Here is a 24888-nt window from a genome sequence, read left to right as displayed (position 1 = left end):
GAGGGGAAGAGGAGGGGAGGCTGTGGGGAGCAGTAATGTGTGTGTGTGGTGGTGATGAGGGGAAGAGGAGGGGAGGCTGTGGGGAGCAGTAATGTGTGTGTGTGGTGGTGATGCTGAACGCATGGTATGCCTGCTGCCGGGGTGTAACGCTCGTCTCTGCTCCCCACAGGAAAGCAACGTTCCACAACAACAGGTCGCCATGGAGACCCCATCGGAACACAGCGCTTACCCCTACCAACACAGCAAATGAGGAGCAGCAGGGCGAGGTGAGGAGAGGAGAGGAGAGGAGAGAAGGGAGTTGCTGCCCCTGTTAAATTAGAGAGGAACGTTTTTTGTATGTGCTGTAATAACAGACGTGTGCCAAATGCAAGTGTGTGTAGATGCTCATTTGTGTACTGGAGGTCAGGGCCGCTGACAGATTTTTGGCCGGGCCTGGGACAAAATCGTAAGAAAGGGCCCTCCCATCAATACATGCAATGTAATGAGGAACTAATTCTGGGCCCGGATCCTTTGTCTGGGCCCGGGACAACAGACCCCTTTGTCCCCCGGTCAGCTCCCCTGCTGGAGGTTACAAGGTGGGAAGAGTTTGCCTTCACACACAGAGGGAATACCGTCTTGTTTGTTTCTAAGGGGTGTGTACTGAACTGCAGATGGTGCTGAGGTGAAGTATAGTAAAGAACATGCCAATCAGTGTCCACCGAGTGCCCTATTAAGACACCAAGTATAAAAGGAGAAAGAGGTAAAGTAGCTTTTGGGAAGTGGGTGCTGATGTCGACTACAGCAGTGGTGTGCACAGACAGCCAGGGGTGCCAACAGGGGTCCGTTGTCCCGGGCCCAGGGAGAGAGGGGGCCCAGAATTGGGTCCTTATTAAATTACATCTATTGTGCTGGGGGACCCTTTCAGATGCCTTTGTCCTGGCCAAAGCTGTCAGCGGCCCTGTGCACAGACATGAGGGGTGCTCAAGGTGGGGGGGTGGGTGGCGAGTTGGCGTGTGGAACTTCAAGCTACCTTACTAAGCTACAGAGGCTGTATGCTATATTGAAGCATTATTACCTCTGCCAAGGAGGTTGTGTTTTCAGTCGCGTTGGTTTGTCTGTCTGTTTGTCAGCAGGCTAACTAAAAAAAGTTGTGAACAGATTTTGATGACACTTTGTGGAATTGAAATGACAAAAGGAACAAGTGATTAAAATTTGGTGGTGATCCAGATCACGGTCCGGCTCCAGGATTTTTAAAAAAAAGATTCTTCACCATTGCGAGATATGGCAAATTTTCACACTCTAGTTTCTAACTGCACAAAAACAAGGCAGAAAGACTTGGGGTGGGGTGTAACATAGTCAAATGTTCTATCAAACATCTTCCTTGGCAGAGGTCTGTACTCTCTGCATTTGTAATTGTCATATGCTTTTGATTGTCAAGCATTTCTAGATATTCATGTCAACATGGACGATAGTACATTGTGACAACTAAAAAAAGGGCATTTTTGTTTGTCCAGTTGGGCAAAGGGGCAGGCACTTGAGCACCACCTCGTCCCTATCTGTGCACACCTATGGGCTGCAGTAGTATACTTGACAATTTTTAAAACAGAGATTATAGTGCCCATGCATAACAATATTGCACCGCCCCAATTATGCAGGGGCCATTCAAATTGTGGATATGTGCTGTACACGTTTTAATTCAAGTTCTGTTTTTTCTTTCCCCAGTGTGGATTTCATGTGGATGTCCACCGGGGGCAGAAGAGGGTCTCTCTCTGGGAAATGGACACAGGCTACCTGGCGCAAAGTGCTGAAAGACTCTCAAAACACTACAATATGGACACAAACAATATGTTGAAGATGGAAGAACAAAAGCATTTTTCTTAAGAAAAAGGATAAAAGACCAAAAAAAAACCCACCACCAAAAAGGAGAAAAAAAGACATTTGATTCTACCATACATCTTTTTTTGTTATTCTCTGGGCGGCCGGACAGCCCTCGCTCTCTGGAGTTTCTGAAATCGCTGCATTTAAAAAGAAAGCTGAGATAAAATGAACAAAAACTGGCAAACACATGCACAGACATTGAAAGACTCAACACAACAAGAAAGGCATAAACTGGTGCACACCAACCCCTGACAAATGTCCCCCACATTCCTCATTAATACACACACACACTCACACTCACACACACACACACACACACACGAACGCACACACACAGGCACACACACACAATAAACAAACCCCAAACAAACAGAGAAACTTTATTTTTCTGCACGTAATATCACAAAGTCTTTCTAAAAATCCCTTCTGGGAGTTGACGATAAATGAGATGATCGAGGCTCCACAATGTGTTGTTTAAAAACTTTAGTATGCTTTATTTGTTCTTTTTGTTTTGAAGTGTTATTTTAAATTCTTAAGCTATTAGCTGCAGTGAACAAGTTCTTTTTGTACAGGTCAAGACGTCATCTAGAAACCTATGTCCTTTTTTGCAATGATGTGGCTTTATTTTTTAAACAAAATTAAAAGACTTTATCTAAAAAGATGAACAAACTGCTTACAGCTACTTTGTCCCATTTGTCCCCCAATTTCATAACACCATGTCATTGAATACAACAATACTGAATTACAGTGTTGTAATTGAGAATAATAGGAGGTAACCTGGCGAATCATATAGCGTATCTATAATTTAGAAGTGGAGAGGGAGACCATAAAAAACCTCTCAGTGTTTTGATTGGATGTGTAAGAAATGTTTGAAGACCTTTCAAGTAAGTAGGCACAAACAGTAAGTGTATTAGCAGAGTTTGCCTGATGTTTTTCCAACAAGAGGAAAGGAAAAACAATTGGGCATGTATACAGGTATGTCCTCGGTTCTCTGAGGGAGAGTGAGAGAGATATCTCTCTTCCGATCCCTTCTCGTTCACAAGCTCAGAGGATTGGTTGTGTAAAGATGGCCCGACGCATGCGCGTCCCCCCTCTTATTTATACCCTCCGGGAAAGCGGCAATGAAGGGACCTCGCGGCTGTCTCGCCTTCGGCGGTGGATGTCTCATACGATGAGAATAACCCATAGAGAGATGTCGAACGAAATTCGATTGCAAGAGAACAAGGCTACAAGGTTTCAGCTTCCCTCTGCCATTCCATCTAGCAAATGGTTAAAAAATGTTCCTAACCTAAAGGACGTTAGACATGTAAATAGAAATTGGCCGCTTAAATTAGTGTGGCTGAACACAAATGACAGAAGAGGCTGTACATGCATGGCTGCGCACACTTGGCACATTTACTGTACTGAATGACTAATGTGCATTAATGGTGCTAGAATTTCTGACGGAGTAAGTCTGCCCCCTGTCTACAATTTCATTCTGAAGAGACAGCCATGGGTCAGGTCAGGTCAGTGGCGTGACATTTACTGTATTGACTACTGTCAGGGCTGGATTAAGATTTTGCGAAAAATGTACGTTAACAGTGTCATAATTATGAGCTAGAAATTCAGGATAACATGTCTGCCATCTGTTCTCAACACGGTGGATCAATTTTTGAATATTGCATCTTGTCTCAATTCTGCAATTTTTCACTTTTGAGTAATCAGGGGGCCCCTGGCAGGTGGGGCCCCTAGGCTGCAGCCATATCTAGCCTGTGCATTAAACCGGCCCTGGCTACTGTGCATTAATGGTGCTAGAATTTCTGATGGGGTAAGTCTGCCCCCTGTCTACAGCCTCATTCTGAGGAGACAACCATGGCTCAGGTTAGTGGCGTGCTGCACCAAGACATTTTGGGGGCCAGGTGCTGCTGAAGCAGGGGTTGGAGGCTTGTGGAATTTCCGGCTGCCTTACTAGGCATTTGATGTCGGGGCATTATTGTCATGTTTTCGATAATTCGATCATGAAGATTTTTGTGGGTCATCTTATCAACATGGATACACTAAATTGAACTAATAATTTTCAGAAGAGACCTGTCTAAAAAGGGCAGTAGCTATAAGCCGCAATAATGGATGGTTTAGGAATAAACCGCCCACCATTTCACCCGTCATCGGTCTGTTAATCCCATCTTCAATACCTCGAGACTAATGAAATGCTATGCCCTTGATCTCCCTAAAGGATATGTCCACTATCTAGCACATTTAGCCCCTTTGTTAACATCTGCTGCGGTGTCTGTTAATTTGGCTTTAGAATGGCCGTCAATGGGCATGTTCATAAATGAACTGTTCTTGGAACCACCCAAAACATTTGTTTTCAAAAGTATGTATCTTACCAAGTGGTTGGGGAAAATATGGCATTTTTCGAAGGAAAGAAAAAAAAAGATTTACAAAATGCTTAACACAACAGAAGACATTAATTCTATACAAATGGAAAACAAGTGAACACCATTTAACACACACATTGTTGAAAACAAATGTTTAGGGTGGTTTTAAGAACAGATATGGACATGCCTATTCTTAAACCGGTTGAGGCATATTTTTTTTTTTAAAGATGCTTTTTTTGGTTCAGTTTCAGGCTTTCCATTTACCAGTAACTCATCATAATATTGCCAGTTCTTTTCAGTTGCATATTTACCATCAGCCATCTCTTCAGCTATTATTGAAACACAATGAAATGCAATGTTAACATTACGAAGACATTCAGCTAATCTTTCCCCCTTTTAGCACTGGAATTAGTATCAAACTTTTTTTTTTGATTCGGCTTCACACTTTCATCACCGAAACCAACAACACACTGTTCATCATTTGAGAATATTCAAATATATACAACATATTTATATTTCAACTGTTCATGTATTTATTTCAACAAGAGAAACATACAATAATGCAAAAGCAAAATACGAAAATACATGAAAATAACGTGACAAAATTGTCACAATTTACTCCTGGAATTCTGTTTGTTAAGATACAAAGTGTTTTTTTCTTTCCCATGTCATATCAGGGGTTTACTATATACACACACGATCGGAACAGTCAGCGTGACCAAAAAAATACTCCAAAACGCTGGCGCCCCGTCTCAACAACAACAAGGTACAAAAAGCGAGAGCACGAGACGCGACAAAAATAAAACAACAGTTTCCGGCAAAAGGGAGATAAAAACTGTTCTCTTCTGTGTCGTTGGCTTCTTGTGGCGTACTGATGTCCCCAGCTCCTCCACAACAAGCCTGAGGAGGACACTTCAGTCTGGGAGCGTGTGCTGGTGTGTGCGCGTACTGTCTGTGTGTGTTGGTCATACTGTGTCTGGACTCTGTCTAAACTGAAGCCCGCAGTTCCACAGAGTATAGGTGACAGAGGCCACCTATTATTGTCAGTTCATTTCTCTTCTCTGTTTTTGTTTTTTCTTGCCTTGCTCTTCTCCTTTATAGAAGTTTCCTGTTCAGTATCTCCCAGACCATTCTCCTCCTGAAGTAGGGCATGTGTTTCTGTAAGGCATGAAGAAAAAAAAAGCAAAACAGGAAAATGAGAAATGTGAATTTCATTTTCATGATGATCAGTGTTGGGGGTAACGCGTTACTAACGTAGGAACGTAACACATTACTCTTCAAATTTCAGTAATTTAATTACAGTTACTGCGCTGCCGTAACGGTAGTTACTCGTTATAAATGTCAGCCTTGAAATCATCTTAAGGTCTGCTGTTATTAGTAGTTCTAGATGCGCAAGAGCTCTGTCTGGGCTGTTTTCCCCAGCCCTTCTCGAGCTCTCGGAAGTGGGTGTGTGAGAGCGCGCGCACGCAGACTGCTGTTCCTTCCTCGTGCATTTAAGGTCTTTCACTGGGACTTTGATGAGGCCATTGCGCTGTGATACTACAATACTTGGAGTTCCACCTTCATTTTTTCTAACCTTTTAATTTACGCCATAGAGGGAAAGTGAAAGTGATTCGCTGCGCAGTTAAAGTGGTAGTTCGCTATTTTAGACATTAAGCCTTGTTTGTGTGACTTCTGGGGTGAAGTAGAGATGTTCTCATCACAATTTTGACATTTGGTGCTGAACGGAGCATTTGGGTATTCAAGACTGCAGCCCCCCCACTTTTACATTGACTCCAATGAAGCACTCAAGCAATCGATCATAAAATGGCATTAAACTTTCGTTTGCAGAGACATGAAACTCACCGAATGGTCAGAGGTGGGCAGCGATACGTTGGCTCGAAAATCACCGCGAAATACGCTTCCAGAGAAGATATATTCATTATTGTCCGTCTTCATTGATTGTATTGGTTTGACTAGTATTACTCCGCGCGACCGGAAATGGGGGTGCGTTTGTTTACGTTACTATCTATGGTTTGTATGCAAGCTGTAGTTTTTGTAGCCAGTCCCGCTCAAAGATAGCCGTTCTACCTCGCTCCTTGATGTCTACATAAACAACACACTATCGCTACCTACTGGCTGGATGTCTACTGCTATTCAACGGCGTCTGGGGAAAAATGGGTCCGCCAAATGCTAAACAACAGTTAGAAGGCATATTTCGCTGCAATTTTCGGGTCAATTTATCGCTGTCTACCACTGACCACACGGTGAGTTCCATGTCTTCTCAAACAAAAGTTTAATGCCATTTTATAATCGATTGCTTGAGTGCTCCATTGGAGTCAATGTAAAGGTGGGGGGGCTGCAGTCTTGGATACCCAAATGCCCCGTTCAGCACCAAATGTCAAAATTGTGATGAGAACATCTCTACTTCACCCCAGAAGTCACACAAACAGGGCTTAATGTCTAAAATAGCGAACTACCACTTTAAATCTATAGTCATTCCGAGTTCATCGTTACGCAAATGCATTCTGAAACAGCTGTACCCCATCGCAAATGCCATAGCCTCTTTTGTGCTCACTGATGACAGTTAAATAGGCTACACGGCAAAAAAACTAACAAAACAAAAAAAACAACAAAAAACACAATTTGGGTATCTCCGTCAGCAGCAGCAGCAGCAGCAGCCAGCGCGAGTCAAGTAATTGGGAATAATAACGTGAGAACAACAGCGCAAGCAACACCATGGCGTTGAGGCCGCTACGTTTTTCAGGCTATTCAAATGTGCATGATCAAACCGTCTTCCAGCACGAACGGATTCTGCATTCGGCAGAATCTTTAATAATAATGTTAATGCATATGCAATGCAATGCGCAGGAAACTGAAAGGCTTTGGAGTAGCCTAAGCTGCAACATCTAGGAGAGGATGTAAGCAGAGTGTCCTACCTACAACATTTCTGTTTGGTATGGCCACCTCACCTTACTCATTCTGTTTTTATTCTGTGAGACCAAAAGTAGGCTAATTTTAATGCTGACATGACAATAAAAGACAATATTCTATTCTATGGCGTAATGTTAGACTAGATTCAAATGTATTGACACTTTTATAAACAGGCCTACAGGGCAACCATTAAATGCATTTTAGATGTGAGAATGACAATAGGCCTATATGAGGGATTCCATAGAGGTAGGCCTACAGTTTGCACAGATTAAAATATTAGGCCATTTACACAGCCGGCCTACAACCTTGGGAAGCAGGTGTATTATGAGGTGTGCTGGTTAAAATCCCTTTTCCCGCGAAAAAGTAAAGTAAAGTAAAGAATAAGTAACAAGTTACTTTTTAAATTTAGTTATAAGTAAAGTAATTCAGTTACAATTGAACACAGTAACTAAAGTAAAGTAACTAACTACTTTTAAAAAGTAACTTACCCAACACTGAGATGATACTTACTGTTTTTTTGTTGCTGCCTTTTTGGCATATTTTCCAGACAAGTAACACCCAAGTACAAGTCTCATGACCAGCCAAACCATGAAAAAAAAAGTATGTCCGAAACAACAAGACCGCTTTAGCATACCTGTGTAAATGTGATGGGCCTGTCTTTGGTGATGTACTCGGCGTATTTACACGTGAACATCCCACAATCGCTCCCATTCATTTGCTGAGGAATTTCCTGTAAAAACAAAGTCCCGTGTTAAACACAAACAGGATGGGGCAGGATACCTCCTACATAACAAACAAAGCTGTTTAATGCAGAGGGCTGTGATTCTCTACCATGTGCAATAGAGAAACCTTTAGTAATCCTGAAGGAAATTGAGAGGTCCAGAAGCACACAAACGCATAATAAATATGCATTGCACAACACACTGAACATATAGTACACATTTCCACATTCACAACAAAGGCATTTAATGCTGAAAGCTGTGATTCCTTGGCATGCCTCCAACATGACAACAAAGCTGTTTAATGCAGAAGGCAGCGCTTCTCTAACCTGGTAAACAAGTTCCTCCTATAATACTACTACTACTAACTTAGTTTTGTATAGTGCCCGTCATGGAACCCAAGGGGCAAAGAGTCTTGCTTTTGCTGAATCGAGAAACACTTTCTTGAAGTTGAAGTTCTTTGAAGTTTCAAATGACTGGATCGGTCAACATCTGTCACAGCAAGACCCTATGACATGATGTACGAGAGGCTACTGCTTACATTTGGTTTTTTACTGTGCAGGGTCCAGTCAGAAGTGTCCAGCTCTGTGCTCTTCTTGTCTTGACTCTCCTGCTCCAGGTATTTCCTATAGCGGGACAGAATGGGAATTATAAACTTTAAGATTTAAAAAAAAAAGCTTACTTTCACTGTAGTTGTTATACTATAGTAACGGTCAAACGGCACAAAAGTTCACTTGGTGGTTATAGAGAGACATACAACTCTGGTAATATATTAGGTGCTTCCAGGCACATTTAAGAGTAAGAAATGGCTTTCTTGAATGCAGTACAGGACACTATATGACGCAATGTAGATAAAACAAAAATGAAGGAGAACTTACAGCAATATTCCACATGCGTTATTGTCACGCCCACCCATCGAGTCCAAATACCAGATGGTCTTTTTCCGAAAGTCTATAACCTGCAGAGAAGAACAGAGACAGAGACATAAGGGAATGTTCTGCAATTAAATAGTCAGCTTAGCCACAACGCCTTTACGTTAGCCTAAAACAGTGGAGGGCAAATGAAGGGTTTTGTTTCGGAATACTCTGTTACTGCAATACTGAAATACAGTAATATGAAGTTCAGACTCTGCCTGGCTTGCCCTCTGTCCTGACATTGTGTCATGGTCTGTGGCTACAAGGTTGCTTGCAGTTGCTTGTGGCTACAGTACATTCAGAGTAAAGGGCAGAAGTGAACACGAGACGAGAGTGGAAAACTTTTGGAGCTATGACATCATCTCTGCAGACAGTATAGACAGGCTTTTTATGGAGGTTAAGTGCAGATGTTAACAACTAATTAAAGACAGTTGCACTGCTGAGAAACAAATAGCCCAATTTGCAGCGGCAATAAACTATGCAGCAGCATTCTAGTGGACATGGTGCTCCACATGCTACGAATGTATGGCAAGCAGATTCCCTGCGAGCCACCAGGCTTGTCTAATCCTAACAGTGTTGTCTTAACAGTAACGGGCTGGATGTAGGCCACGTGTTTCAAAGAGACAGGTTAGCACAGCTAACAACAACAACAACAACAACATGTATTTATACAGTACAATATCACATCCATACAGTTGACACAAAGTGCTTTCAAATACACATACACATTCACATACCAGCTCTGGAGGCTGCCAGGAAGGCGCTAATTGTCCAGTAATCTTTCAAGTTAAGATTAACTAAAACAACACTGGGATGTGGGGCTCCCAGAGATACCCGGGATACAGTCACTGAGAGACACCAGTGCACCCCGAGGTGAACGGCTAAGGGGAAATATACAATCTGTTCTGTTATGTTGTGTCAAATCTGTCAATCATGTATTGAGTCTGTCTGCCTGAGTGCCCCGCCCCCCACCTTAAAATTTGCTCTGGTCGCTCAGGAAGCTTCGCCCCTGGCGAATTCGCTTTGGTAGCACTGGTCGCGTGCCCTCCATAGAGAAATAATGACTTCCGTCGCTCCATTCGCTCCTGATCTGTACACGGCACTATGTTCATGTTAGCAGTGCAAACACTCACCGAGAGGCACCAGTGCACCCCGAGGTGTACGGGCACCAGGAGTATGTCGTGGGAGAAGAGGTCGACCTTCTTGGTCCAGCGTCGGACCGCGTTGAAGCCGGCGCTGCGCAGCTTGGGGAAGAAGAAGGTGTTGAAGGTGTAGACGGACGGTAGGTCCACTCGCTTGCTGCGCTCCACCAGCAGGTTCATGTAGAAGTTGATCACCTGCAGGACACACATTACATTACATTACACTAAGAGGGTACATGAAGTACAGCTTTCATTCAGCTCCACATAAGAGCTGTATCCATACCATGTTGGACTTTAGGCACCATGTCATTTTTCATATTCTTCATCTCCAACACCAAAGAAGTCTCTCCCACTGTTCTGTCACAAAAAAAGCCGGCCAAGAGTTGGTCAAGCCTAATTTTGACAAAAATGAAGGCTAATAGGACTCATACTCTGAAGTCATGATCCCAAGATCAATCATTTTAAAACAGATATCATCATAACTGTATGGTGTTGAATATGAAAAAAATACATGGTGCCTAAAGTGAAACATGGTATGGATACAGCTCTAATGTGGAACTGAATGAACGCTGCTGGTGTTTGAGGGATTTTATCATTAATTAAATAATGACTTTAAACATGTATTGCTCTACAAATAGCGAATATGTCACCATCTGTCATTGACCTCCATTGTGTTGCTTTCCATGATTACAATGACCCTAAACATACACCTAAGGCCAACGTTGATTTTCTGGAGAGGTGAGAGTGAATCAGTGATGAAGTATGACACCTGATGCGTATTTGAGTGTTTTGAAGTGACTTATCTGCTCATTTTCACATTATGTTCGATAGGCGACTTTAGGTTCGATAGGCGAGGTTATTAGCTGTTGTTCCAAACAGATGGAAAGGCGACAAAACTTTTGGAGACGGCTGTATGTGCTCATTGAAAATTTAGCCCAAAAACTAGAAGGCTTAATTCCTCCACCAAGGAGGTTATGTTTTCAGTCGCGTTGGTTTGTTTGTCTGTGTCTGTCCGTCAGCAGGATAACTCAAAACGTTATGCACAGATTTGGATGAAACTTTGGGGAATTGTTGGAAATGACAAACAAAACAAGTGATTCAACTTTGGTGGTGATCCGGATCAAGGAATGTTTTTAAAAAGAGACAACTTTTGCGGGATAGGGGCTAATTTTAACATTCCAGCTTCTAACTTCACAAAAACAAAGCAGAAAGACTTGAAAAATAAGAGGGTGTAACAGTCAAATGTTATATCAAACAGTTACCTTGGCGGAGGTCTGCACTCTCTGAGTGCATTTCTAGTTCAATCATTAATTTGATTAGAATGTCAATTGTGCATGACTGTGTACTTGGCATTCACGTCTATCAAACACCATTCTTTTTTTCTTTAAATAACATTCAATCCAAACTATTTCGAACACTGCCTAAACCTTGATCAAAGGCTGGTTTCATATCTGATACTACGGTGGATCTGTTTAAACTATAAACCTTCCCCTCACCTCGTCGTTCAGCCAGTTGAGATGGCTGAGAGTCTGTAGGTCTTTGCGTGTGATGGTCAGACGGAAACCTTCGCTCAGAACCTCGTCCTGATTACCCCCACGCAGGGCTTTGGTCACCTCTACCTCCATTCCCTACACACAAACACACACCACAGGCAAGCACGCACAGCACGCAATAAATTAGACTGCAGTAATGAAGTCATAATTAAGGCAATGATCAATAATGAAAAAAAGATAATGAACACTTTAACCAGTATGGCAATTAATCATTGTTACATTTAAGAAACCCTTAAATTCTGAGCAACCTACAGTAAATCCTTAATTAATCAGTCCTTCAGCTATACCAAGTGATATACTAAAACATATGAACACACGCGCACACACCTCGGTGAGCTCAGGGAACTCTGGTTCCTCTTCTGCTGGTGTGGGTTCGGGGGGGATGGGGGCGAGCGGAACCTCCTTCTCCAGCGGTACCCTCACCTGCAGCTCCACAGAACTACGCCCAACCTCCTCAGTCAGTCGCTACGGCAACACAGAGCAGAGACAGTTACGTCAAACACAAGTCAAATCCAAGATGTTCACTCAGCAGCGATTAACTGTGGTGATCCCATGTCTAGCATGTAATTACTCTCCAGAGCTACCAAGAATATTTGAAAATCTACGATATTAGCAAAACCATGTAAAACGTTTTTGTTGCATCGTATTTTGTTAATAGTCTCATAGGCTGTTTTGAAAAATTTACAGTCTTATCTAATTAATACTACATTCTTTTCAACAGAGTTAGAGCATAAAGATGAGGCTGCAGAGTACAGTGAAGGTGTACGTGGCTCACCTGCTGTAGGAGTTGGGAAGCAAGGGCCTCCTGCTCTTCAATCAACCTCCGCCTCTCACGCGCCCGAGAATCATACAGACTAGTTCTGCAACACACACAACCAGGACATACTTAGCAGATGACATGCAGGTTTGATTAAAATAATCGAACAACTTAACATTGTGATGTGATCATTATGCATATTACTTACAATTCTTTTATCCACAGTTCAGCCTGGAAACAGGGCATGCTGCAACACAGGGAAAAAAAAAAAAAAGATTAATTTGGTTATGACTGGGCTGTGAGCGTCAACAAATTGAGTCAGAGAGCAGTCAGGTAGCTCTGTGGCTGAGCTCACCTGGCGTTGTCCGGCCTCTTGCCCTGCTGCTCCTTCACAAAGATGACGGAGTCGCCATCCTGAGCTGCACAGGGACGGTGGATGAAGAGAAGTGTGAGACTCCCATAATATCCCATGAGCACACAAGCATGTGTAAGGTGGCCAGAGCACACAGCAATTGTATCATACAGTAAGTAAGCCATGACCATATATTATTATTTAGTCTGCCAAATGCAGCAGCATGCTGTCACTGTGTGGGTATAAGCATCACTCAAGGCTTTTAATATGCTGCTGTGTAATCATCTGAGAGACTGATGGATCATTAAAATGCACTAAGTAGTAATACTAACATATTTAGTAACAATACAATATAATACAACATATTAAATAATAATACAATATACACAGCAGCAAATATTTGAAATGGGTACTAAATGCAAAGTAATGGGACTACCTGAAGACTGTGTGTCCTGCGAGGAGGAGTCCTGCAGGGTGGCAGGCGAGGGTGCGGAGGGCAGGGGAGTGGGGGGCTTAGTAGTGGTGGTGGTGGTGGTGGCGCTGGTCTGTGGGTCGGGCTCCGGCTCTGCTCCGGGTTCTGGAGACCAGGCCTTTCCGTCGGCAGCCGTTGCGCGAGGGCTAGAGGCCTGGCTGGAGGTGGGGCTGGGGCTGGGCGGGCCGCTGATGCTGAACACCTCTATGGACTCCCCAGAGCCCCCGGACGAGGAGCACTGCAGCAGCTGCCGGCGACTGGGCAGCAGGAAGCTGGAGCTGTGGAGAGGAGAGAGGGACACGGGGAGGAGAGCTCAGACATAACAATTACAACACAAAAATATTGTGCATGTGTGTGTGTGTGTGTGTATACTTTCTAATAACTTCATAAAATTATTGTTAAATTATTAGAAATTACACACACATGCACAATATTCTTGAATTCTCTGTGAGGTCACGAGTCAAGTTTTTGGGGGAAATCATTTTCACTCCTGGCCTGGGCTGACTGGTTGCAGTACCAGAATTAGTGAACAACTTCTATGCCACATGGTTGGCTACCATAAAGGGCCGTACACACACGTCGCTGCTAGTTACTCGCTCAGCGGATGAAGTCAATAGAATGTCTACGTGTTCCAGCGAGTCTCGCTGGCGAGTAGGCGAGGAGAGTACAAGCGATGCGATGTGGGCGGGTTCCGAGATAAACTTATTTTATCTTCGAGCGACGCGAGTTAAGCGAGTAACCAATTGGAATGCAGAATACAGATTATTGACAGGTGACGTTGCCCCTGTGGTGTTCTGACCACCCAACTTCTGCACGCCATCACGCTTTGGTTAAAAGTGTTTAGGAAAATACATACAGTGTACACCATCAAAGGCTCATATGCATGGTTGTGCACAGCACACGATCAACGTTAAACAGCGTAGGCCTACATTTTGTTTCGTACGGACGTTATTGGCGCGGACAGCGGGAACCGTAACAACCAGTAAACAAAATCACCCAGAGCGAGTGGCAAGTAGGCGAGTGAGCAAGTAGCGAGTAAATAGCAGCGACATGTGTGTACGGCCCTTAAGTGGCACACACGCACACTATGTGAGGCATACCATTTCAATGTATTGGGAAATACACAGGTATGCCAAATCAGAATCAAGATCAAGACACTACAAGCGTGGTGGACTACTACTACTACTACTACTACCTACAGTGCACAAGTATAAAAGGTGACTTACAAGTCCCTGTGTGAGCGAATGGCTCTGGGGGAGCTTCCGTTGTGGAAGAGAGACAGCTGCCCTCCGGACACCATGGCCAGCAGCTGCCTGTAGACCTCCTTCTCCTCATCACGCACCGACTGGAAGAATAACAACAACGTGGTTACACTTTTTATTTAAATGGTTCACTAATTACAGTGATCTACCACATTAGGTACAGTGTAATAACCAGTGTATAACAATATTTAATATCATGCAATACCAGTGTAATACCATGTAACAATTTTGCACTTACATCATGTATTTGTGCCATGATATAAGTAAAATATTGGTATATGGTGTTACACCTAAAAACTTTATTTGTTTAGCACATTTCATACAAAACAGCATAAAGCTCAATGTGCTTAACATTTACACGAACAAAAAATGATATAAAGTGGGGTGATTAAGAACACAAATGTATGGCAAAAGTTAAGGTGTGCTGAGTGGCTGGCTCAGGATTTGGAAAAATGGGATCAAGTTAGAATTGGCATAAAAATAACAAGAATCAGAACTTTAACAGCAGACAGCAGTAGGGGCATGTGTACTACAGAGATCTGTGCTGTGCAGAGTGAGGGGGGTATCCATTGTGCAACATTGTGTAATAATAATGTAGAATAATTAATAACAACATGATAAATATATCGAATATATCTGACCTCTTGTGCTGTGCAGCGAGAGCGTGGGTGTGGGGGGCGGCGTGTGGTGCTGAAGGAGGCGTCTCCCGATGAGAGGGGGAAAGTCTTATCGTACAGGCTGGTGTAGCATGAACTCCCTCTGCTGGACACTGGGCTGCTCGACACACTACAGAGGAGACAGAGGAGGGAAAAGAGGAGATGAAAGAACAATGCAAACAAAAAGGGAAAGAGGAGAGAACTTGAAATCACGACACACACACGGCCCGACACACACGTCCTGCCAGGCTGATGGGGGGAGTAATCAACCAGTGCTCTCCCCCATCCCCCTCCATGACTGAAGTACCATGAGCATGGTACCGTCCAGCCGCACTGCTCCCTTGGGGCGCCATTGGGGGCTGCCCCCTTACATAAATGCAATGTTGTTGTGTGCAGTGAACACTTGTGTGCTGTGGAGTGCTGTCTCACAATGACAATGGGAGTTGGAGTTTCCCAGTTGGGTTTTCACTTCACTTTCACTTTCACACGGGAAGGAAAAGAGGAGAGGTGAGAAGAGAAGAGATGAAATCTTACTGCACACCAGGGCTCCGAACCGGTTCAAGGAACGAAAACGAAAACCGAAAACGAACGAAATTTTATGGAATTTTACAAGGAACGGAAACGGAAACGAAACCGAAATGGTCTTCAAGTGTTCCGGAACAAAAACGTTATTCTGAAATCCACAAACCGGTTAATAACGGTTTTTTTTTTCGTTCTCTATATTTCATACAAGTGCACGATTTTGTTTGAGGAGTAACCATGGCGACGAGCAGTCTTTTAGTTCGGATACTGACGTGTATGAGGGGAAACATGCATACAGCAACAGCATTTTGCTTCACCTGAGCTCTTGCCGCCGATTGATAAAATATTGAGGAGCATTGGCCAATCAGAGTGCGACTGTGCATTGTATGGAGAAACTTCCTGGGTAAATTTAGGATGTGCTTCTCCTCAGAGATTTTGATAGGAAACTAGAACTAAACTGTCTCTGTTCTCCTGCTGTCTCGTAGTGATTGGAAGTTGACTCTAATAAACCCGCCCTAAAGTTTTTGACCACCAATATCAAATAAGTTTTTGTAAGAGAAATGACACTTTACCCGCGCTGTTCTTCAGTCTCATTCACGGACAGTACAGAGTTTTATATTGACACCATGGAGAGCAAAAGAGAACATGTCTTGAGATCGGTGTTGGGATTCCTACAGGGACAGAGTATTTGGACCATGCAGTCAATGATTTGCAAAGGAATTGGATAGGCGATTTGATGAACCTAATTCGCAGAGTGCTCTCGAGAGGCAACTGGTGGGTAAGTCATGTTTAGCTTACTACTTGTAATGGCACCGCCGAGTGCCTCGATGTTCAATGCGGTTATGGCAAATTATGTTGTGGTAAAGTTACTGAAGTGCTTTTGTTGTGCGCAGCGTATCCCACTGTCGGTTGTAGAGAAGAGAGGTGAGAGCTGGTGTTTTATGTGCTGTAATCAAGGGCGTCTTATTTATCTGGTGTTGTGGTCAATGCGTGGCAGATGGACAGACGCTAGCTGACGTTAGCTGGCCCGCTCAATGTTTCAATTGTCAGTATTGCGCAATATTTCCTGGCTGTCATCACGAATACAGTAGGTCGCGTGTGACAACAAGCAGGGATAGAGAAAGACAGCGCATTTGTTGTTAAAGTTATTATTCTCTTCTGTCGTGCAGAGGGCTGGGCTGATGGGATGGACTACGTGGAAACTCTTGCTATTTTGTGACGCTTGTCTGTTAGGCAAGCAAAAGGTCTCCGGTTTTGTGGTGATGGACTTGCACTGGAATGGTTGGTAGCCGATATCTGAGAGCATATCCGAGGTTTCAGACTATGCAACCTGTCCCTTCTCTAGAACTAGTGACCCCTTGCATCGTGCACATCTCAAAACAGTTTGGGATTTTTTTGTGGAGCAAACTGTGTCCCTTTTACTTACACGTTTCACTTGCTGCAAACCTCATGGCCTATTAAATAGAGCTAGGCAAGAACTGAAATCCATGCCTATCGACACCTCTTATTATGCTGACGTTTACCTGCGCTATTCCAGAGATTTTTTTAGGAACTCTCTCTGGCTATTTTTTTAAACTCTCTCTGGCTATTCTGTATTGTGCCTCCCTAATCAACATCCACCCACCGCTACTGGGCTGGCATAGGCTACTTTTGATAAGAATTATAGGCATCCGGTTAAATCTGCCAGGATGGATAGCCCATCTGAGTGTTTTTGGGTGTGTTATTATTTTTGAGAATAGCTGTGTAAATCAAGGGGAAATAATGAGTACGTCTATTCTAAGATAAAGTCCACGAAAATAGACTTAATATGGCCGTTAAACACTGCAGGAACGTTAAGAACGAACGTTATTTTTCGTTCCGAACCGGTTCAGGAACGATATTTTTGTGGGGGAACGATTGCAGGAACGAAAACGTTAAACTGAAACTTGCCTGAACCGTTCGGAACGGAACGTTTGAAAAATAATTTCGTTTTCAAGCCCTGCTGCACACACAGTAGAGAAGAGGAGAGGAAATGTTGAAACCACACTCAGCAGCACTCAGCAAAGAGAGAGACGTTGAAAAGTCACTACACAAACAGAGATAAGAGGAAAGGAGAGAAGTTGAAATCATACTGTACACAGGAGGGAGGACAAGATGAAAAGTTACTGAACACAACAGAGAAGGGAAGAGAGGAAATGAGAGAGAAGTTGAAATGACAACACAGTCGAGCAAAAGAGAGGAGAGAAGCTGAGACCACACACAGCTGAGAAAAAAGGAGAGATGAAACCACATTGCATATAGGATGGGAACATAGAAGAGAGAAAAGAAGATGAAATCATACTGCACACAGGAGGGGAAAGATGGGAGAAGTGAAGTTCAAATCACATGGCACACAGAAGATATAGAATGAGGAGAAACGTTATTTCACCTGCATAGGGGACAAGAAGAGAGGTGAGAGGAGAATTTGAGTAGAGAGGTTCAAATTATACTGCAAACATGACAGAGGAGATTTTGAAAGATGCATTTTACTATATGTAAATGTGCATTGTGTATGTAAATATATACACCGAGCTGCTGGGTACACTGCACACAGGAGGAGAAAAATACATCAACATGATGGAACTGCAGTTTAAATCCCACTGCAGCCACGCTACAGAGAGAAAAATGCATCAACATCCTGCTAGTGAAAAATTACATTTTAGAATAGTGGAAGATTGTGGTGCAGTATTGTTTGTTTCAAAAGAGTTTTATGTTATCTTCAGTTCATTCACACCGAGCTGTGAGACACACCACACTAGGGATGGGTTTTGGCTAAGGTTTCACGATTTAATGTGCATCATGATACACATGCCACGATGTGATTCTATCACGATGCATTGCGATTCATGTACTACTGTGATGCATTGCGATATTTACTTCAGTAAATGTGTAAAATACAGCTTATTTGTCAGTTGCTGTGTAGCTTTCTTAAGTCAGTTCATTCTATTTAAGCATTCTATCATCTGGGAGAGAGCTTACATCACAACAGAAATATTACCTATTCTCTACTGTACAAAATAACCTGTGGCAAATCAAATTTTATTGTTATCAAATAATCAATTGTCATGAATCCATGCAGTATATTGAGAAAATAAATATCATGATACCTTGTCATGAATTGATGCATTGTATCGTGAGGGTAAGTATCGCAATGCATCGATATGACGATTATTTTGCACACCCCTACACCACACACAGCAGAAGGAAAAATATACTAGGAGAAGTAAATGTACAGGCTTCCACTGTTAGCAGACCATGGAGGACAAAAAGTCAAAACTCGTCCTCACAATGAACGTCGACACACAATTGAAGAGATTTACAGAAATACATCAATAGTCTGCCATTGTTAAGCGGAGATGACCAAAAAGATCATTTGAAGTCACTACTCCATCAGAGCTTACAGCACTGCACAGACGATGCGCAAGATCTACAAAAAATGCATCAACTCGCTGGCATTGTTAGGGCACAATAGAAGACAAAAGCTCAAATGACACAGTATGATGACAGCGAACGACACTGCACACATGACACAGGAGAGAAAACTGCATCACACTGCTGTTCAGACCACAAAATAGCACAGAAAAGCATTTGTGGTTCATCGAATAGGAGTAGTGGTTAAAATCAAAGCATAATTCACTCCACATGTTAGGAAGAAATGCAAGACAATGCTGCCACATCAAAACACACAATCAGACATGAAGTCCAGTGTGATCAGAATCTACCCGGGTGACTAGTGCAGAACAGGGCAGGATTTTCGCGAGGGCCATGGCCCTCGTGCCCTCCTATTTTGGCCTTGTGCCCTTCAAAAAATATCTGCCATAAGGCCACAGTGACCTTGATGCCCTCTCTGATGCCTAATTGATTAAAATGCTTTAAAATGCATGAAATTGCATATACGAAAGACAATTTTTCTTGGTGGAGGACCCCCAAACCCCCTGACCAAAAACATGTGCTCCTTTATGCTGGCACAAACATGGTCACACTACCCTTCAGTCTTGAATGCTGAATACTGGTTATATTTCATTTTGACGGCTAGAAAAAAAATGTTTTAATTTATGGCCTTGGTGCCCTGGTGCCAAGACGGAAGAGCGCGGTGTGTGGAAGATAACCTCGCACAACAACAGTTGAAATGTCTGGGGTAGGCCCTGCTGTGGCCAACCGGTAGGGCACTCTGCACTTTGCAGACTCCTCCTCGTCTCTCTCCCCATTCGATTCCTGTCCACCTCTCACACTGTCCTGTCATCAATAAAGTCGTTGATGACAAAAGACCAACAAAGGTCGGCGTCTGCGCCTGCACTTAACACCCGTGTATTGCTTGGTGCGTGCACTCTCCCTCCCATGGAGACATTGAGAATGGACTAGCTCCGAAACGTCTGTTTCTCCAGTTAACCTTAGACTTCTGTTGGTTAAATTCGGCTTCAATACACTTTTTCACACAAGCCTTGTGTGCGCCTCCTTTTTTCCATTATCTTGAGTGATCAATAAAGTCGTAAAAGACCAAAATATATATACAAAAAGAAATGGCTGGGGTTAGTAGGTGTGCTAATAAGGTTAAGGTGGATAGCAGCGTACCTGGGTGACCTGTGTGGTCGGAGGTTGAGGGGGCGGCCCAGGCGAGGCGAGGGGCATGGCTTGGGGATGCTGGTGGCAGAGGGGGGTAAAGAAATGGAGTGCCCGTTGGTCTTGGGCATCTCGCGCGTCGGGAGAGCCATACAGGCCTGCCGCCTGCACACCTTGGAGATGGCCACCGACTTCTCCATCCGCATAGAATCTGAAATGTTTCCAAGTTAGGAAGGAGGGGAAAAAGAGGCGTTAGGAGGTGGTGTTGGCAAACACAATCTAACAAAAAGACAGACATGCCACGTCATTGAAATAAATTGTAGATGTATTTACAAGATCAAAACAGTTGTGTTGAAAGACTTGTTGTGCCAAAACACATCTTAACATTTTCAGACAGAGTTACTTTGTATCCATTGTGGCCTGCTTTCTTTCAAATCAACTATAACTCAAATATGTTTCGGTTAATTAAGAAAAGTGTGCATCCATTCACTGTGACCAATACAAGTATGCGCTTACCTGTCTTGGAGATGACTTTCCATTCCATGGTGGTAGACGGAGCAATAAAGGTGTCCTCATCAGGACAAGGACTTTCTTCCTACAAGGTCAAGACAAAATGGACACAGTCACATACACCAAGCAAGGACAACACTCCACAAAAGAACCATAAAACTTTAACAAGCAAACCAAACAGAGGGATACACAAGTTAGCGCCTGTGTCTGTGCCTATGTCGGCGTCTATACTGGTGCCCGTTCCTGCACCAAGTCTCGAACTGGCTGGAATGTTCATACTTGAGCGTGCGGGAGCTGGAAAGTTGGTTCGCGATGCGAACTGAAAAATACTTGTTTTTTTTCTCTCTGCAAACCGTGACGACAACAGGTTCATCTTGGTAACACAAGTCACATACGAAAAAGTTCAGAGTCCAGTATGAGCATGAGTGGTCCGCAGGTAAGCACTTCAGTTCTGAACATAACTGATGTGGGAACGGGCACCAGCCCCATTCTGGTCGGCCTGAAAACAGTATTAGTAAAGAGGTTGGATATACAATAAGAGGAATCGAAACACGCCCACTCAATGCAAAAGCGTGTGCTCAAAAATTGGTCTCCTAAAGGGCTCTGCATACTTCACGTGCGCACTTTGGCGCGTGTGGCGCGAGAACCATCAATGACGTCATCACTTGCGCCAGACTATTCATACTTCAAACAGGCTTTCGCTCGCATTGTCGGAAGTGCCCTCTGCTGTTCATGAGAGAAACGGCAGTATCTTTCGCAACTCGCAGCGTGAGTTCTACGGATGTATAAAATAGAAAGCCAAACACGGCTGCTGTAGGGCTACTGAACATCTGACTTGTGACTTACCACATTGAAACATATATTTTTTGTTGTAGCCTACATTGCCAGATCATTCCAAGACCATGTGAGAGCATTGTTCTGGCGGCAGAATTTATAAATAGATCGCCGAACACAACGTGCTTCTGAACAAAGTAAACAATTGTTTCACTGAACAACATTTAAGAGAGAAGATAAAATAACTCTCTAGGACATTTTATTATCCTCAAAATGATGCAGGATCCATTCTGTAGTAGCCTACAGTAGTTGTAGCCTCTCGTCGCAACTCCTGCTTTGTCTGCCTACCTGCATGGTCGCTGGTGGCGCACGACAAGTTACAAAAAATGTGGGGTGCACGACGTCGCGCCACGGCAGCTCGCGCCACGGCAGCTCGCGCCACGGCAGCTCGCGCCACGGCGTGTGACGTCATTTTGGGTCACGTGACGGCGCGAGTGAGGTCGCGAGTGAAGTATGAAGGAGGGTAGCGCCAGTCACGACAAGTATGAATCCCCCTTAAGGGGGCGTTGTCCCTCCTTCTTCTCTTTTCGTGGTGTTAGCACAAGACGTGCGCTACCGCCATCTACAGCGCTAAGGGGACTCAATTTATTCTCTACCTCAAGACTCTGAAGGTCTCCTAATCGAAGGTCTCCTAAAGGGGCGTTCACCCAACATAAAGTGGATACCGGAAAAGAACCCGCCTGCTTTATCTCACTCTCATATACGATTCTCTGGTATTAGAACGTAACTCCACAACAGACAGTAATTCAGTCTTCTGGCTGTGTCATGTTCAATTTATCCAAAAATCACAAAGTTACAGCACAGTACAACACACCAGTCTGATTCAACCTCCATGCTGTACCTTCCTCAGTCCCAACAGAACCAAATCAATCAACCAATGGGGCAGCCGTGGCCTAGTGGTAAGAGAGTTGGTCTTTCGATCTAGGGGTTGCAGGTTCGAATCTCCCCTGACCTCTCCCTACATCTCCATCCATGGCTGAAGTGCCCTTGTGAGCAAGACACCTAACCCCACATTGCTCCAGGGACTGTAACCAATACCCTGACAAATAATAACTGTAAGTCGCTTTGAATAAAATGAAAGTGTCAGATAAGTGTAATGTAATGTAATGTCTGTACCTGTCCGTCAGGTGATGGGTCTGGGTCTGGCTCAGGGTCAGGATCAGGATCAGGGAAGGCGGAGGGCTCCGCAGAGTCAGACTCCGTGACGGGTGGCGGCGTGAGCGGGGGCAGGGAGGCTGGCATCATGTTCCTCAGAGTGGGGCTCACACTTTTCCGTACCCACGATGCCACACTGGATCCGTGAGTCTTCACCCCCTCCGCTGCACTCTTAACCGAGTCAACTAGGTCTCCTGGACAAAATATTACTCAGTTAGCCACTCAATGTCAGTCATCATGGCTAGCTGATAGAATATTCCGGTTGATTGGACACATAGCAAACACAACTTACCCATACGAAACTTCTTGACAACCCTTTCGTCTTCCTCTGCTCCCCCATCATCCATACTGTCCAGAAAAAAAAACACGTCATTGTATTTAGAAATAAATGCGATTGTAAAGCTTGGGCTCTGTGCACAACTGTCCCTCACATGTGTGATGGATAATACTACAGTAATTGATAGAGGTGCATCGTCATTGTTTACACTTGTGTGCTGTAGGATCCATGGGATCAAACATGAATCACTTTCACTTTTATGAAACATTCACTTTCACTCTATTCACTACGACCATGCCGTTACCGTAGTGTGCAAAGTAATAGGTTTTACACAGCTCTACAGGCACATGCATCACTGCCCATAAACTAGGTCCTGCAAGTTAGACAGACTGAGTAACAGAAAACACACAAGCACCAACACGACAATATTATGGTCAGTAAGGTTTGCCGCCCTTGCAAAGATAACACTGGTGAAACATGCGCATTACTTCACTGCCCAACCTAGACAGCTGATTCAAGTCTGATCTAACATCTAACTGCGAATAACAGTTCATGCCTGCTAGGAGTTGGGAATAGAGTTCTTCAGCGGAAGCGGAAGCATGTAGTAGATTGTAGTCTTTCATGTTAGCATTTAAGGACGTCCTGGTTCCTATCGGCTTCCGGCCTCCATTGGGAATGAATAGGGGTAAATTTCAAATAAGCTCCGAGTGCAAGCACGCGCTTAGCGAACCCCCGCAAACTGTCGAGGGTGTTAAAAATAGGCTGTAGGTATGACATGGTTGATCATTTTGTGTCAAACTTCGACATAAATACGATGTTGCGTCCATATGCTAAACCCGGAAGCTTTTGGCGACTACAGAAGCGGCGCCTGTATCTAACGGCATGTACGTGCGGAGGGTTGTAACCATGGCAACCAAAGGAAAGTATGTAGTTCGGAAGTTTTAATGATCAGAAAGGGGTTAGCAATATTGAATTATAATCGTCATGATTTAACATGTGAATACACCAACATGATGATACGATCCGTTCCACTAACGAGAAAGGGATGCGGGGACACGCTAATGTTCGTTGTTGCCGTGCAACTTATATTTTTGCCAAACCTGAATCTCTATGGCGTTTTGCAATGTAAAAAATCGCCATGGAACCGGTAGTCCAAACGCCGCATACAAGTTGACGTCAACGCTGAAGAGCTCTATTTTGTTCCCAGCAAACTGAAATTTGCTGGCAGTCCATTTAACACATTTTTCCACTGCGCTCGTAAATGAAAGAAAAGTTGTTTTACTTTGAAGACACATCGGTTAATTGCACCGTTACTTACCAGTCGTTTCTCCTTTTTCTGCTGGGAGAATCATCTTCTGCAACTCCGGCAGTGTCGGGCAGATCATTGGCAGGCACGCCGTTACGAAGGTTAGCTATTCCTGTTCCTATCCATTCGTAGAATTTGTTGAACATGTTTAACTGAAGTGGAGTTCTGGCTTGAAAGAACTTAGAGACGCTTCAAATTAGCCTGCCAAGGCAGTCGCAAACTCGAGACTGCCTTCTCCTTCATTCGCGCCCCACTGTAAGTATCCACTAGCTTTAACTGCTAACTAGCTTTGTTAGTTTGATCTTTATCCCGGCGAAGAACCAGTCCTTTAGTTAGCCAGCATGCTATGCTAGCAGCTCGCACAACTAGCTGGCTAGTCAGCTATAGTTAGCTAAGAAAGCTAACACAGTGAGTGTCGCCCACGTTAGGTCATTCGACGCGTTTATATGATTTGAAAGGCTCCTCTGCTTATCTAAATATGATCTCCGAACATTGTACGATGAGTTAGAGAGTCAATGGACGCTTCGCCGAATGAGCGAATCTTCTAAATAAACTTGATAAGGCGATAACCTCTCCCGCTTCTTCCTTATTTAAAACCACAACATGGCCGACGTTCACGTTCATCCAACAAACAATTTGATTGGTTGGCTCAGACACAACTACAGCAAGAGTTGAAAGTGTTTACAACGGTTACTGGCTGGAACAGTATAACACGTAGGCGCGCGTCATATACCTCTCCTTCACAAGTAAAC

At 43.8% G+C, this 24888-nt stretch overlaps 2 protein-coding genes across 2 annotated transcripts in view; one reads left to right on the top strand and one right to left on the bottom strand.

The window, feature by feature from the left end:
• rbms2b (RNA binding motif, single stranded interacting protein 2b) overlaps positions 1-2634 on the top strand; it is a 57556-nt gene extending 54922 nt beyond the window's left edge. Inside the window, exons 13-14 of the mRNA XM_063208179.1 lie at positions 170-266; positions 1702-2634. Of these exons, the coding sequence (XP_063064249.1) occupies positions 170-250 (81 nt within the window). The 3' untranslated portion in view covers positions 251-266; positions 1702-2634. The remainder of the gene's footprint in view (positions 1-169; positions 267-1701) is intronic.
• A 2089-nt stretch (positions 2635-4723) lies between these two features.
• On the bottom strand, positions 4724-24787 carry senp1 (SUMO specific peptidase 1). Its single transcript, XM_063208178.1, has 18 exons — positions 24149-24787; positions 22846-22901; positions 22515-22747; positions 20571-20649; positions 20067-20265; positions 14940-15084; positions 14263-14381; positions 13001-13314; positions 12568-12631; positions 12421-12459; positions 12231-12315; positions 11783-11920; positions 11399-11530; positions 9894-10097; positions 8725-8804; positions 8388-8472; positions 7762-7857; positions 4724-5372 (listed from the first exon to the last, which is right to left on the bottom strand). Exons 1-18 carry the CDS (start codon positions 24280-24282, stop codon positions 5310-5312), a joined length of 2265 nt encoding a protein of 754 aa, XP_063064248.1. The 5' UTR covers positions 24283-24787; the 3' UTR covers positions 4724-5309.
• Between the last annotated feature and the right edge of the window lie 101 nt (positions 24788-24888).

Source organism: Engraulis encrasicolus, chromosome 10 (genome assembly GCF_034702125.1).
Source record: "Engraulis encrasicolus isolate BLACKSEA-1 chromosome 10, IST_EnEncr_1.0, whole genome shotgun sequence".
Lineage (NCBI taxonomy): Eukaryota > Metazoa > Chordata > Actinopteri > Clupeiformes > Engraulidae > Engraulis > Engraulis encrasicolus.
The sequence above is the reverse complement of the archived record's forward strand: the minus strand, read 5'-3'. Positions and strand labels throughout refer to the sequence as shown.

Coding starts and splice junctions, on each gene's coding strand:
- senp1 (XM_063208178.1), bottom strand. CDS start 24,282: ATGTTCAACAAATTCTACGAATGGATAGGAACAGGAATAGCTAACCTT. Junction 12,460..12,567: donor AAGAGGCCGGACAACGCCAG/GTGAGCTCAGCC, acceptor CCTGTGTTGCAG/CATGCCCTGTTTCCAGGCTG. Junction 11,921..12,230: donor CTTCCCAACTCCTACAGCAG/GTGAGCCACGTA, acceptor GTGTTGCCGTAG/CGACTGACTGAGGAGGTTGG.